Source organism: Tenrec ecaudatus, chromosome 15 (genome assembly GCF_050624435.1).
Source record: "Tenrec ecaudatus isolate mTenEca1 chromosome 15, mTenEca1.hap1, whole genome shotgun sequence".
NCBI lineage: Eukaryota > Metazoa > Chordata > Mammalia > Afrosoricida > Tenrecidae > Tenrec > Tenrec ecaudatus.
Window position 1 is genome coordinate 53619159 of NC_134544.1, and position 16429 is coordinate 53635587.

Below are 16429 nucleotides of genomic sequence, written 5' to 3' on the forward strand. Positions count from 1 at the left end.
TTTGAAGGATGTCGAAAGGGTGCTGTTTCTGGGGTCCCGCCAGCCTCTATGAGACCAGAAAGTCAGGTCTTTTTTTTTTTTTAATTTTTTTTAGTCAGGTCTTTTTTATGATTTTGAGTTTTGTTCTACATTTTTCTCCCGCTCTGGCCAGGCCCTTCAATTGTGTTCACAGTTGGAACAGTCAGTACTTTTTCTGTTACTTAATTTAAACATCATACCAGATAATTTATAGCACAGCTCCGAGCTGGAGCGGGATTAATGAAAAGAATATTTAAAGGAACAGAGCTGCCGCAGAGGCCCGCGCAAGGCTGCGTTTACTTCTCTGGCCCGGGCCCCATCTCTCTGCTCTCCCGGTTCCCTGTGTGTAATACGTTTGCAGCCTTGCGTCCGTTCACTTTTCCCGGGTAAACGTGCTTCTGATGGGCGGTGGAGAAGCGCATGGTGGGCGGGAAGCGCTCCAAACACCCAGAGTGCTTTGCTGAAGTGACTCAGGGCTGGAACTGTGAGTCACCTTCATTTGGTCCAAGCAACAAAAGGGCTCACAAGTAGGAAACTATAGCAGCTGCTAAGCCCCCTAATCCACTCACCACAAGTTCTCTGTCTTCTGATCTATTTTTTTCTTTCTTTTTTGGGGGGTGGGGTGGGGGCATGAAGTTTATAAAGATTAATTGTAAATTTCTTTATTTTCGTACAGAAAACTTCTCCTGTAAAGACCTGTAGGTAAGTTTTAAGGCAAAAAAGCAAAAGCAAACCCATAAAACAAATTATTTAAAAGGATTTTTAACTCTAACAGAAAACTGTTTGTTGAAAATACCTCTTCTGAGAGCTGATAGAAATGTGTTACAAACACTTTTTAACAAACGCTTTACAAAAATGCCCCTATTTTATGTCTTATGCAGAAACGTTTCCCCTTAAATATGTTATTCCTAAGAAACAGAACAAACCGGTGCCAGATTGCAGCAACTGGTGCCCCGACTTGAGTAACAGGCCGCTGTGTAATAGTGATGGAGAGTGAAAATATCAAACGTGGAAATGGATTTGGAGCTTATTGGATTTCTAATACATTCCAAGGTAGAAAAAGCCCCGACCTTTGAGTCAGGACATCGGAGTTAACCCTGAGCCACAGCAGAGGATCATGGGCAGGGTTCCTGACGCCCTGGGCCTCCGTTCCCCAGCTGAAGCATGAACTCCGGCTGGACTCTTACAAATCCGCCTGGCTCCAGCGTTCAAATTCTAACCTGGCAAAGCTTTCCTCTGCTCTTAGTTGCTAAGAAGCTCAATCCTTCAGATTGGAAACCAAGAGATGTTTTGACTCGTGGATTTAGAATTTTTTGTTTCAGTTATTTCTGGACTTTCATCTCACTGTACTTTTTTTTAGCCTTTATAACAGGCTGATATTTGGGGGGAAAATTTAAATCCTCTGGACTCTTTTTTTAAGGGAATTATGAAAAATAAACTCACGGCTATCATGTCGGTTCCTGCTTACAGCGACCTTAGATACGGGTTTCCCATGCTGTTAATCTTTATGAGAGCACATAGCCTCAATTTTCTCCCTCAGAGTGGCTGGTGGGTTTGAACCACCAACCTTGCATGTAGCAATCCAATACTTACCCAACTGCACCATATGACGACAGGGAAATAGATCTATGTATTTATAGGTTTAGTATTAAGGAAACAGATGGACAATGGGCCCCTGCTCAAGTACTCCCTCAACACAAGAACACTTTGTTCTAACAATTCAGCAGTCTGACATGGTACGATCGTTGATGACAATGGGTGTACAAACAAATGTGGTGAAGAAAGCTGATAGTGCCCGGCTACCAAAAGATATAGCACCCGAAGTCTTAAAGACCTGAAGATAAACAAGCAGCCATCTAGCTGAGAGAAAACAAAACCCACATGGAAGAAGCACACCAGCCTGTCTCTACTCAATCGCTGAGGAAAAGTGGGTCAATAAACAAAAGTTGTGAAGAAAACTGATGGTGCCCGGCTATCAAATGATATAGCATCTGGGGTCTTAAAGGCTTGAAGACAATCAGGTGGCTATCTAGCTCAGACACAACAAAGCCCACACAGAAGAAGCACACCAGCCTACCCTGACACAAACGCTGAAGACAAAGCGGGTGCATAGACAAATGTGGTGAAGAAAGCTGATGGTGCCCAGTTGTCAAAATATATAGAATTTGGGGTCCCATAGACTGGAAGATAAGCATGGGCCCATCTAACTGAGAAGCAACACAGCCCACATGGAAAATGCACACCAGCCTGTGAGATGACAAGGCGTCGAAGGGATCAGGTATTAGGCATCAAAGACCAAAACAACCCCAAAACATAGCATTGTGAATGAGGGGGAGTGCAGAGTGGGGACCCGGGGCCCATCTGGGGGAAATTGGACATCCCCTTGCAGCGGGGCTGTAGGGAAGTGACGGTCCGGTCGGGGTGCAGTGTAGCAATGATGAAGCATGCAATTTTCCTCTGGTTCTTAAATGCTTCCTCCCCCTCTACTATCTTGATCCCAATTCTACCTTACATATCCGGCTGGACCGGAGGATGTACACTGGCACAGATAGGAACTGGAAATACAGGGAATCCAGGACAGATGAACCCCTCAGGATCAGTGGTGAGAGTGATGATCTCAGGAGGGTGGAGGGAGGGTGAGGGAGAAAGGGGGAACAGATGACAAAGTCTACATATAGCCTCCTCCCTGGAGGATGGACAGCAGAGAACTGGGTGAGGGAGATGTCAGATGGTGTCAGATATGATAAAATAATAATTATTTATAAATTATCAAGGGTTCAGGGCAAGAGGGGAGTGGGAGGGAGGGGGAAAATGAGGAGTTAATACCAAGGGCTCAAGTAGAAAGCAGGTGTTTTGAGAATGATGATGGCAGCATATGTATGAATGTGCTGGACACAAATGATGTATGTACGGATTTTTTAAAAAGTTGTATGAGCCCCTAATAAAATGATTTTTTAAAAGATCAGCAGGTACTCAAGAAAGATATTGGGGCCCTGGTGGCATAATGGTTATGCATGGGAGTGCTTAGTGCAAGGTCAGCAGTTTGAAAGGAGAGAAAGAGGAGGCTTTCTACTGTCATAAACAGTGACAGTCCTAGACACACACAGGGACAGTTCTGCCCTGTCCTATAGAGTGGCTCTGAGTCAGGCTCAATTTGATGGCAGGAGTACAAAATACAGAGACATTAAAGACCACCAAGGCCACTGTTAGGTGCCGCTCTGTGCACGGCAGAACACAACACTGCCCAGCCCGGCGCCACCCTCCTAATCACTCTTAGGTTGGAGTCTGTTGTTGCAGTCTGTGTCCATCTAGCTCACTGTGGCCGTCTCTGTTTCTTGACCAAGCATGATACCCTTCTCCAGGGACTAGTCTCTCCGGACATCGTGTCCAAAGCATTACCCAATGCAATCAGATGTTCCTCTGGGTCCAAGGTCTGTAGGAAACTGGGACGCTGTCTCATATTTCCGGTTCCTTCTTTCTCCTCAGCTCCCAGGTTCGAGTTTGTTGCAGTGTGGTCTCAGGATCTGTGTATTTGTCAGGAATCCCATGGCAGTGTTGCTGGAACCTTGTAGGGCCATCCTATCAGAAGGCACATGATTGAAAGCTCTTTTATTACTGCAACTCTTCAGTGTGATTATTTGCTGGAGGCAGGTGTGCAAACAATTTTAATGCTCTTTCCATGCAGTTTTCTTTCTGGAACTGGTGCACCTGGGGTCTTGTTGGCCCAATTTTCCACCAGTGCATTTTTTTAGAGTCTAGAGTTAAGGGAGGGAGGAGAGCCAAACTTTTTATTATACGAGGGGGTTACCCTTCCCCCAAAAAAACAAAACGGAAAAAAGGCTCCATTGGACAGCTTTCATAGTACTCATTTTTACGGCCAGACGAGCAGCGAGCAACTCACTCTGAGTTAGTGCACACAGTGGCGTGACTTGGGAAGTTTCTGGTCACAGTGAGTTTTTTCTTTCTTTCTCTTTTTCCACAGTGAGTTTTTTCGTGAAAGCAATTTTACTTGAACCTCGTTTTGTGTGATGACTGATTTAAGAGAACAACATGCGGCATTGAAATTTTGTTTCCTGCTCGGGAAATATGCCACAGAAACTGTTGTGTTATTGAACACAGCTTACAAGGACAGCTCTATGGGAAAAACTCAAGTTTACGAACAAGTGTTTTTCTTGTTTCCAAAAAGGTAAATGTCGATTGATGACAGATCTCATTCTGGAAGCCTGTCAGCATTCCAAACGTATGAACATGTTTGTGCACTTGAGCTCGAATACCGACGATATACCAAGAAGATGGGGAAGTTATCTGGACTGTCTTGAAGCTCGGTTCAGTGAATTTTAATGGAAGTTTGGGGAATGAGAAAGATCGCTGGGAAATTTGTGCCTCTGACTGACCAAAAAGGCCGTCGACTAGAAATATGTTGTGCTTTGAAAGATCAGTTCTGAAGCGACCCAAACTTTTCCCCCCGAGATCATTACTAGTGCTGAGACATGGTGCTATTCTTACAACCTTGAAAGCAACCGTCCATCAAGCCAGTGGAAGACACCGTCATCACCTCGCCTGAAAAAACCTTGTCAAGTAAAACCAAAGATCAAGATGATGCGCATTTGTTTTTCTGATGTGAGAGAGATAGTGCATTTGGAGTTTGTTCCACCAGGTCAGACTGTTAATCAAGCTTTTTATTGAGAGCTTATGAAAAGAATGCATAATAGCGTGCAGCTGAAAAGGCTTGATTTGTGGCTGACGGGGGACTGGTTTTGCCAGCACGACTGCACTTGCTCATGCAGCCATCTCAGTGTGCCCACTTTTTGGCAAAAATAAAACAGCATGTCTCTCTTGTCCCACACAACTTACTCACCCGACCTCGATCCATGCGACTCATTTTTGTTTCCATGAATGAAGAGGGGCTTGAAAGGACAGTGATTTGACAAAGTAGAAGAGGTGAAGAAAAAATCAAGGGAGGTCCTGTCACCCACTCAAACATGAGTTTGAAAAATGTTTCCAGGACTGGAATTGCAGATATGACAAGTGTGTTAAGTGTAATGGAGAGTACTTTGAAGGAGATAACATTGTTTTTTGTAAAAATATTTAAATCCATATATTTGAAAGAAAAATTCCAGTGTTTTGGGGTACCCCCAATTCATATAGGGGTCCTCAAACTTTTTAAACAGGGGGCCAGTTCACTGCCCCTCAGACACGTTGGAGGGCCGTACTATAGTTTTTAAAAAAGCTCTGAACAAATTCCTATGCATACTGCACATATCTTATTTTGAAGTAAAAAAACAAAACAGGGCAAAAACAACCAGCAGGCCAGGTAAATGTCATCGGTGGACCACATGTGGCCCGCGGGCCATAGTCTGAGGACGCCTGGGATACCCCACATATATGATTATATAATACCATATTATATAAGCATGCATATATTATACTTTAATATGTAACCACTTATATAATATGATATTGTATAATCATGTATATGTATGTGTGTATGTATACACACACACATATATAGGTGTAGGATATGATAGCCATTTTATTCCTGTTTAAAAACTTGGTGTAAACATGGACTGAGAAGGTACTGGAATTTCGCCGCTTTGTGGAGTCCCCTCGTGTTAACAGGTGCAGGTGTTTGCGTGAGCCAGGGCGGGTGTTACAGAGCCCTGCAGTGCCTCTCTGGGGACATGGCAAGCAGGACCCCAGGGAAGCCAGCCTGCGGTTCTCCGAGGATGACCAGAGTGACTGGGCCTGGTCTTGAGGGATCTCTGCCTCCGTTAGACCCCGGCCAGTTGGTGCATCACAGGCTGCACTTGTGTGCCGAACGCTAAGCTGGTGCTTTCTCTCCCCATTCAGTGCTCTCTTCCTGCTGGCCGCCGCAGGATTCCTGCCCTTCAACGACTCCCACGTAAGTTCACACACACTTGCCCTCAGAGTGCCTTTTCCTCTCTGAAGCCTGTGTGCCTGAGCAGGATGTCCAAACCCTGAGAATCCAGGCGCCCAGAGTCTGCCAGCCTGAGTCCCTTTGGCCCAACTATTAGCTCCTCCCAAAGACATGGCAGCGAGCCCGCTGAGCACTTGCCCCTGCTTTCAGTAAGCATTTGGTAAACCTGCACGCCAGTGCCCAGGCTGCCGGGCTCCAGGTATTGCGCCCAGGGCCTCCTCTTGGGGTGGCTGTCACTTTGTTGTCCTGAGCCAAGTGGAGCTTTTCTTCGTTAGCGTGAAGAGCCATCCCTGGGCTCATCTCGTTAACGGGCTTCTTTTCTTTGCTCCTCAGGTATTTCTTCAGTCCCCACCAAGCGCTGGGCGCTGAGCCAGGCCCTGGGGCCATGGAGGGGAAGACAGTGCCCTTGTCCGGGCAGAACGGAAGTCAGAAGTCGGGTCTACTTAGAGTCAGGTGGAGGGGCAGCAGAGCAGATGATAGCACCTGGCAAGGCCAGCGCTGTGCCCAGGGAGGTAGGGCTGCTTGCTGCCAGGCTCCTAGAAAGATTTGGTCATTCGGATAACTCACAATTACAAGGAGCCGTGTGTGCCTGACGCGGTGTTCATTCCAACTGTCTAATCCTAGGTCCAGTCGCACAGGAGATGGATGGACTTTTAATTTGAGCCCATACAGTCACACCTGGGAGACTCGCAGGGGTGGGTCTACCCTGTCCTCTGAGTCGGAATCGACTTTTGGTGGCAGCGCGTTTGGTTTTGGTTAGGTCCCGTCACATAGCAATTTCCTAAGGGCAGGGTCTGTTGGTCTGTCTACTTGTAGCTAAAGAACAGCGAGGTCCAAGAGGGCACTGGCTGATGCAGAAGCAGAGCTTGTAGAATTTAACCCAGGTCTTGCGGGTTTTGTCTGTGGGTGGTACACACAGTTCACATGTTTAGCTGCTGCCCACAGGGTAGATGGCTCACGTCTGCCCAGATGTACTCCGGAAGAAAGGCCTGGTGATCCAGTTTAGGAAAAACCCACCATTGAAAACTCCGGAGCACACTTCCCCCTGTGACAGCCAGGGAGTAGAGTAGTGATGAGTTGGATGGATCCCCACCTTTTTGTCTGTTGCTGGGGGCTGTGGAGTAGGTTTTGATGCATGAGACAGAGTGGCGCTGCTCTGCAATCTTGATAGGACCACCGCACCAGGACTTTCCCCCATGGAGCTCCCGTGCATTGGAACCAGCAGCCTTCCAGGTAGCAGCTGGATGCTGAACTTTTGTATCACCAAGGCTCCCTTTAGACTCTGCTTACTTGCTCTATTAGGAGCCCAGGCGGCATAGTGGGTTACGCTGAGGCGTGACTAACCACACTGTCAGCAGTTCAATACCATGATGAGGTTTCCTGCCCCTGTATAGATTCACAACCTTGGAAACCCAAAGGGGCAGTTCTGCTCTGGCCTATAAGGCCGCTGTGAGGCAGCATCAATTCAGTGGCACTGAGTTTGGATTTTTTTTTTTTTTTTGCCTTTACTTGACCTCAATCTTGAAGAATGAGGGGAAGTTAGTGGGGAGAAGACACTAGGAATGGATAAAGTCCTGATGGTGTCACAAATGTTTCACGGTCCCACTTTATTGTGTCAGCCTTGTTCTGGTTCCTGTCTTCTGCTGGGGACCAGCTTCCCTACAACCCAATGGGTCGGTTGTGTAACTAAGGGATAAATTAAGAGCCATCAGACAAGATAAAGCAAACAAGGGCTCCCCTTCACAGTCATGACTTCATGAGCCAGGTCTGCGCAGAGAGAGCAAGTAATGTAATTTTAGGAATGTATGTAGTCTGGGGTGAGCACATTTGTCACAGGAAGGGGTTGTACAGTGGGCATACAGGTAACAGGAGGGAGACAAGCTAAGAGTGTATACGCAATAGAAAGGGCGTGCACTAGGGGCACACATCCCACGAGAAGGCATACACTTAACAAGATAGGCGAGCTCTGAGTCAAGAGGCAGCCTAACCTTGGTCGTCCCTGAGTTGGCTTGACCATAGGAGTCTTTGAGCTCTCCCTGGGCAGAACAATCCCTTATCCTTATCAGAAGGGAGTGGACCCTTCTTAGTGGGACAGACAATAGGGTCTGATTGCCTTGGATGGCTGGCAGCCTTCAAGCAATTGACCTGCAAGTGCATAGTCAGTGACCACGCTTGGAGGGTTTGCAGACAGCACCTTAGATTTGGCATTATTATGGGGAGACATCGTGGGGAATAACTTGTAGGAGAATGCGAGTGGGACGCATCTCTCAGCCACAAACAGGAAGGTTTCCTTCACGGGAGCCTTGGCCTCCCAGACTCCTTCATGTATGAATGTTGAGCGTTTGTCTGAATACACTCTCTTCCTGATCTGTTTCCTACAGCGTCCCACAACTGTGTCTGTGGGTGAGTGTGATAAACAGAATAAGTAAAAGATGGGGTGTCTGGTGGCTGCTAGAGGAGACTTGGTGGTGCAGTGGTTATGAGTTGGGCTGCTAACTGCAAGGTCAACAGTTCAAAGCCTCCAGCCACTCCTTGGGAGAAAGACAGGCCTTTCTACTCCAGTACCGTGTTACCGTCGCGGAACCCCATAGGGGCAGTTCTACCTTTCCCTGTAGGGTTGCTGCAAGTCAGCATCCGCTCCATGGCGGGGAGTTGGGTTTGTTGAGTTTGGAGGCTACGAAGCCCTGCAGAGAAAAAGAAGGATGGTGAGAAGAGGAAGGCACACCCCTGGACTGAGTTGGAAGGGGGATTTATACCTGGGGAAGTGCAGGAAAGCTCTCATGGGGAGCCCCGGGGGATAGGACAAACGTGACTGGAGGGATTGATGTGCCCTGTCACTGGGCTTTTCCCCTGGAGTCCCCGGGGAACCGTTGAATGGTTTTCCACAACAGATGATGCTACCAGATTTGTCTTCTAGAAACACAGTCTGGTGGCAGTGTGGGCATGGGGTGGGGTGGTGATGCTGCGGGGCCAGTCCTGATAGGAAGGTGCTGGAAAGCAGAGGGGACTGGCCCCAGGCCTGGAGCATTGAGTTTTGGCCCCTTGCTTGGCACCTGCCATGGGGTACCGACTGTTACAGATTCTGCTGACTGCATTTGTTCCATGTTTATCTTACTTACAGTCTCCCCTTCTCTTTGTAAAATCTTGTGTTACAGTTTGACCCAGATGGATATTTTTGGGCTATAATCCACTTATTCTGTGTAGGTAAGTTTGGAAAGAATGTTTGCTTGTATAATTAAGGATTATTCATTAAACTCAGAATATGTCCATTTTTAAGTGATCCTGGGCAAAAAAAGAATTAAATCCAAAGCACCAGGGCTATAATGACTGCATTTTTATGTAAATAACATGATATATATTTATATTTGTGTGTATGTATACAATTGCACTACCCTCTCCCTTCCAAATATTTTCCTAAGGAGTTCTCATGTTTCAAACATGTTACTGTAAACATAGGAGCAAAGTGGGTTTGCACACCGGATTAGGTGTGGTTGGCAAAACCACGCGAGACCGTCCACACATTGTTTGCTGAAAAGCACACTCAATGGGCTTTTTCTGCTTTAGAGTTTTCATCCATGTTTCCGTTTCCAATCTTATTTCCTCTTTTTCATGACAGACTCCTCGTGGCTTGGGGCTTACATCCTCGGCCCGGCTTGTGCATGTTGCTTGGTCTTCTCCAAAAACAGTGGGGTCAACCTACATGTTTGGGTCAAAAACAGTTTCTTTTAGCAGTCTATCTAGAAAAATCAGTGAAGTCCCTTAAACGCAAGGGCCATCCAACTTCGTTTCAAGCCCCGTGTTAAACGTTTCCCGTTGATAGTCTGGGGGGCAAACATGGAGCCAGGCACTGTTACACACAGTTCAGAATCCCAGGGTCTTTCCCACATGCATCTTTTCAAGGGCACCTGGATCCCTTGTTGGATCCGTCTGTTGATCGCTCAGCTCGCTGTTGTTGCCCAGCGCTCTTGAGGGCCCTTCTAGTACTGAGATGCTCCATTTCAGAGGGTCATGGAGTTCTCACTCTGGAGACCTGTGCAAGCCTGGAGGGGTCGAGCAGCAGCCCTTGGGGGAACCCTGGGGACACAGCCTTCGTCTGGCCCTAGACAAGGAGGCAGCTTGTGGCACAGAATACTGTATGCATTGACATAGGTGGCTTCATTTTTCAGGAGTTTATAAGATGCGACGGATGCCGCAGAAGCCCAGTGTGCTAAGGTAAACTCAAAGTCTGGCAAGTAAGGCCCACGGTGGCGTGGGCTGGACCGCGGTGAGGGCGATGGGCTCTTCATATTGCCTGCCTTCAATGACTGGTGTAAAAGCATGGGCCTTGGCTCGGAATTATGTGGTCAGCTGCGGGGTCAGAGTGGACCACCTCCAGCTCAGAGGCACAACCCTTCCTCCTGGTGTCCCTGCCCCCTCATGACCTGAACCGGTTTAGACCCTGCATCTCCCCCCTCAATAGCTGTTCGGTAGCTAAAATGAGGCCTTTGATGCCACTGACTGGCCTTGGTGAGTGCCAGTGGAAAGGTGGCACACAGCCCTTTAGTGAGTGGGCGCCGCAAGGGCTCTTCTCCTACGACTTCCCTGCGGGGCTGGCCTGCCTGCTGGGAGAGAGAGGGTTACCCCAAATACCCTCAGCTACCCCAAACCCGTAGCTATCGAGGTGATTCTGACCCACTCTGACCCCATGTAGGTTTTCTGAGGCTGCAGCATTTTACTAGTACAATCTCATCTTTCTCCCTTGAAGCAGCAGGTAGGTTTGAACCAGGGACCTTGTGGTTAGCCGTCCACTGAGAATGGGTGACATCTGGTCCTTAGAATAACTTTCTTGTTTTTTTAAGTCAGAATCAACCCAAAGGCGCCTGGCAACAACAAGAACACAAACCCAAGCAGTGCAGCGAGGAATAGAGCGGTTCTCGAGTCGGGTGCCACAGAGCACCCGGGCAGTGACAAGATGCTCGCACCTTTTGCTCCTTGAAGAAAGTGGTTTTACAACAAGAAGCCAGAAAGGTGGTCAGATACAAGGCAGGGCATCCACTGACACTTGAGTTCTAGCTCGACAGCGAGTCACGGTGGGTTTTTTAGTTCAAATAGGTGCCATCCAGAGCCTGGGTGGTGCCGACCATGTACTTGGCTGCTAACCGAGAGGTTGGAGGTGCCTCAGAAGAAAGACCTGGAGACTTGCCTCTGTGAAAGCAGCCATTGAAAACCCCATGGAGCACAGCTGTGCACTGACACGCTCGTGGCTGCCACGAATCCGAGTCAGTGCAGCAGCAACGGGTGTCGGTGTGTCCCAGCCCAAAGCGGGCGCACTCTTAGCTGTAAGTCCTTGTATGAGAGTCAGGTTGATGACATTCTTATATGCTAAGTGTGGTAGCCCTGGCAGCCTGTCCTGACAGTCCTTTTATTTATTTATTTCAAAAAACAAATTTGTTTTTGACAGTTCCTTTAAAGTGGCAAATGTGCACAGAGGAAGTCATCGGCCACAGGGGACACTGTGCTTGGTTGTAGTCAACTCGGAAATATTTTTAAAAATATAAACCTGGAACAGATTTTGACTATAAACTGTTCTTTGTACTCTTTATTAATAATGTATAAAAGTATGATTTATTCATGATATGATTTATTAATAGGATATGTAAAACTCTTGTATCTTTCATATGCTTTATCTTTTTTTCCCCCCTCAGTGACATTGACCAACAATACTTAAATTATATATTCAGGTAAAGTATAACTTACATTGTCAAAGAACCAAAGAGCAACTCGTTTATCATTCTAGATTTTGATTCTAATTCCAATATTTGATTAGAGTCGTTGGTGCCTGCTGGAAAGGCCTCTAAAGTAATTGTGAGGAGACCAGAAGTTGTGGAGACAAATAGCCATCTTGCCTTAAGCCAGGCAAGAGAGGGTTCAGCCGGGACCCATACCACTGAGGGCGGTACCCTTCCCCACGGGACACCAAGTCTGTAAGCTAAGGAGAAGTTTCTTCCCTGGACCCAAACTGTCCTGGGATTCCTGGCCCAAATGGCCCAGAGTTTAATATCAGCCTCCTTGGGTTCATCTTTTGAACTTATTTCTATCTAAGCTCAAGGAGTATCCAAAGGAAGACTATGGCGGGAAAGTGTGTGGAAAGAGTAGGGCACACTGGGGGCCAGGAGCCAGGGGCTGGGCCTCTGTGTGACCATATGCTGACATGAAACTTCAATGGCCTCAAAAAGTCTACATTTAAACCTGGCCTTCCAAGCTGTTTTGAAGGTATATTTGTTACGGTAGGGTGACCTTTTAGGCTTGATTTATAACTTAAATATTTAAACACATGGTAGTCTTGCCTAACCCTAGCCAAGGATCGAGTTGCCTAGCTAAGCTGGCCAGGCACTCAAGGACCTAGTTGAGAAAGAAAGAGAGGTTTGCTGTGGGCAGCCCCAGTCTGCCTATTGCCGTGGCATCCAGTCAAGAAGACTAGGGCTGGAGTCTCTTCAGCCTTTAGTCATGCATGCTTCTGGAGGAAGTTCCTCCACTGAAAACATCCAACTGGGGCTGTAGTCTCCTAAATCAAGCTCATAAATATCTTTTTTTAAAACATTTTATTAGGGGCTCATACAACTCTTATCACAATCCATGCATATACATACATCAGTTGTATAAAGCACATCTGTACATTCTTTGTGTTAATCATTTTCTTTCTTTTTTACATTTTATTAGGGGCTCATACAACTCTTATCTCAATCCACACATATACATACATCAATTGTATAATGCACATCCGTACATTCTTTGCCCTAATCACTTTCAAAGCATTTGCTCTCCACTTAAGCCCTTTGCATCAGGTCCTCTCCCCCCCCCTTCCCTTCCCGCTCCCCCCTCCCTCATGTGCCCTTGGTAATTTATACATCGTTATTTTGTCATATCTTGCCCTATCCGGAGTCTCCCTTCCCCCCCTTTCTCTGCCGTCCATCTCCCAGGAAGGAGGTCACATGTGGATCCTTGTAATCAGTTCCCCCTTTCCAACCCACTCACCCTCCGCTCTTCCAGAATTGCCTCTCACACCCCTGGTCCTGAAGGTATCATCCACCCTGGATTCCCTGTGCCTCCAGCCCCCATATGCACCAGTGTACAACCTCTGCCCTATCCAGTCCTGCAAGGTGGAATTCGGATCATGGTAGTTGAGGGGAGGAAGCATCCAGGATCTGGGGGAAAGCTGTGTTCTTCGTCGGTACTACCTCGCACCCTGACTGACCTCATAAATATCTTGATACTTACTAAGACGCCACTCAAAGCAGGATTCCCCACATGTGTGGCTGTGAGCCGCCCTTGTGCTCAGCTGAAATCAGTCGTCCGTTCCACTCTGCTCAGACCCACCAGTTGCCTTTTCGGATGGTGTGAAGGATGCAAGCTCTCTTGGTTTGTAAACATGCTTTTCTGACACGGGACCACTGGACACAGTCATTTTCTTCACCGAGCTTATAGCCCACTCAGGCAGCAAAGGCGTAAGGGAATGTGGGAAATCGAGCTTTTATGAGCCTCGGCTCCTTTCCCTGCCCTCCCTTCTTCCCTCCCTCGGGCTCCTTTCTTCTGGAGGGAGGAAGTGTATTGCTTGGGAGCCGGATGCCTGTGACTTCCTGGCTACGACTGCAGCAGCTCCTGCCTCAGCCCAGCTTCTCTGTCCAAGTCTTTGCTCTCAGTCCAAGTGACGAAACTGCGTGCATCAGAACAAGGCCACCGTTCGCCTTCCCACTGGCACGCACCACGGAGGGGTCAGCAGCCACAGCTTTCCCGTCCGCCCCGATGGGTGGTCAGCGGTGCCTGCCAGGGCACGGAATTGGTTTGCTCGCTCCATTTTTTGAAGCAAAAAAAATCACTGAATGGCATTCTACAATTGGCACAGATCCGTGCTTTTTGTTTATTTTTGGAAGATGTATTTGCTCCCTGACCTCACTTGAGCCTTTTAAACATTGCTCTTATGCTGTTCTTGGTTGACAACATCAAGTCTGGGTGATCTCCCTGTGCAGAGTAGAATTGGACTGCACTTTCAGATGCAGATTGGCCAGGTAGCTTTCAGGGCACCTTTGGGTAGTTTTGAACTGCCAATCTTTTGGTTCATAGTCAAGCACTTAGCTTTTTGTGCTACTTCGGGACTCCTATTTCTTATGTAGATCAGACACAGGGAAGAGGGAGGAAAGTGAGGGAAAGAACAAAGGGAACTTTGTATAAGGCCAAAAATAAAGTGGAATGTCTACAAATAGGGATGGTCTGGTTTGCCTTTTGGAAAATGTAGGTAATTCCTAAGGAATTCATATTATAGGATACATACCTAGCTTCCTTTCTATTTATAGGAAGTAGACATATGTCTCCTCTAAACTGTTACATAGAAAATTACCAGGCTGTTACCTGTCCAAACTGTTTCCTCCATTTGCAGATGAGATCTCTGTGTATGTCAGCGAGAAGTAGTTCTTTTCTTGAGGATATGGCTGAGTAACACAGAAGAAAAATGTGTTGGAATTGGTTTGATTGCTCCATTGTAGAGATTATGAAGCATGTGGAGATGATATTTTCCCTCACGTTTCCTTATTTCCCACGAAAGAATGCCGTTTGTTCACATGTATGACCCCAGCACATACAAGGCACTCAATGAACATTTGTTGAATGAATAGAAAAAGTCTGCTGTTGGTCTATCTGCATGATCAGCCTTTAATGTTTGTATAATTTGACTTTGCATGCAATTTATAATCTTTTTAGGGAACTTCAAGTTTTTTTTCCCTTCTAAGACAGTCTTGCCACAAATATACTTCCCAAACCAACAAAACCACACTCATTGCCATCGAGTCGATTCAGATTCACGGCGACCCTATAGGACAGCGTTTCTGAGACTATAACGTTTTTATGGGAGTAGAAACCTCGTCATTCTCCCTCAGAATGGTGGGTAGTTTCAGATTGCTGACCTTATAGCTAGTCCCCCAAGTCATAACCCACATGGGAGGCACCAAGAACAAACACAGTCATCAGATGAATAGTTTTATTCTCCTTTTCAGCGTTTTCTTACCCGTTTGGCATCCATTGAAACTCAGCCCCAACCATCTTCAGCTATCTGATGAATAGGATGGATCATTTTGCAGCCTAGGAATTCTTAAGAATTTAATACCTTCTATGTTTGTGGCAGAAATATAGTTAGCTCACCCTCAGCAGTGAGCTTTTGGGTTATAACTGATTTAGCATTTGTTTAATTACAAATGCTCTTTGTGTAAGACAATGCTTTTCACCCCAATTTGTTGAGTAGTGATGGGTCTTAAAAGGTCGTGGGTTGACATCTAAGGTTCAACTGTTAGTCTCTCCTCACCCAGAAGAATGAAGAGTGATGGAAAGGGAATAACAAATGAAAACAAACGGTCATGTGGACAAGTGAAACAGGCAAACATCAGTGTCCGCCAACAGGACACCAGAAGAACTAGCTGGAACCCTGCTACCATTACTGCTCTAAGAGAGGACCGCATTAGATGGCCCTGGATAGAGTGGGAGAAAATGTGGACCAAAGTTAAAAATCATGGAAGAGACAAGGCCTAATGGTTGGATAGAGACTGGTGGGCCTCCCAGGACCATAATCACCCTTCAAGTACGACAGGAACACACCCTTGTGTTAGACTAATCACCATTTAAGATCCAGGAGGCATCAGTTACCCAAGCAGGAAGTCAGAGCGTTAGGAAAGGAAGAGTGATGGAAAAAGGAAACAGGAAGAATGAGTGGGATAACTAAAGGTCCATTGATGGGATTGCAATAGATGAATAGAAACAATGTGTGTCACTTGTGAAATGTAAATCTACTCTGTAAACGCATCCAACCAACAATAATAAATAAATAAATAATTTGATGATGATGAATAAATAACAATAAAATTTAATGATAAATAAATAATAACAAAAGAAAAGTTTAATAAAAGCCAACAAGGGAATCCAGGACAGATGACCTCTTCAGGACCAGTGGTGAGAGTGGTGATACCTGGAGGGGGGTGGAAAGGGGGAACTGATTTCAAGGATCTACATAGGGGATGGACAACAGAAAAGTGGGTGAAGGGAGACATCAGACAATGTAAGATGTGACAAAATAATAATTATAAATTATCCAGGGTTCATGAGGGAGGGGAGAGTGGGGGAAAATGAGGAGCTGATATTAAGGCCTTAAGTAGCAAGCAAATGTTTTGAGAATGATGGCAAATGTACTTGATAGAATGAATGTGTATATGGATTGTGATAAAAATTGTACGAGTCCCCAATAAAATGATTTTTTTTTAAAGCCAAGACTGTTAAAACAATTAGGTGAATGTGATCACTCAATTGATCCTTACCCTTCACTGAGGAGTTCAGAGTCAGGCGAACTTGACTCTTGCCGTCCCGGCCTGTGCACCTCAGGACTGCCCGTCTGTCGGTGGAGGCCTGTCCCTGTGACGCGGAGCTGGCTTCTGCAGAGCTTCCTGGCTGAAAACC

At 46.6% G+C, this 16429-nt stretch overlaps 1 protein-coding gene across 3 annotated transcripts in view; it reads left to right on the top strand.

Moving 5' to 3' along the window:
* Positions 1–16429, top strand: part of SLC35D4 (solute carrier family 35 member D4) — a 148751-nt gene that overhangs the window by 58998 nt on the left and 73324 nt on the right. For all 3 annotated transcript variants that reach the window (XM_075532591.1, XM_075532590.1, XM_075532592.1), the window contains 5 exons: positions 695–720; positions 5869–5920; positions 9112–9160; positions 10123–10168; positions 11641–11676. In XM_075532591.1, coding sequence (XP_075388706.1) covers positions 695–720; positions 5869–5920; positions 9112–9160; positions 10123–10168; positions 11641–11676 — 209 coding nt within the window. The remainder of the gene's footprint in view (positions 1–694; positions 721–5868; positions 5921–9111; positions 9161–10122; positions 10169–11640; positions 11677–16429) is intronic.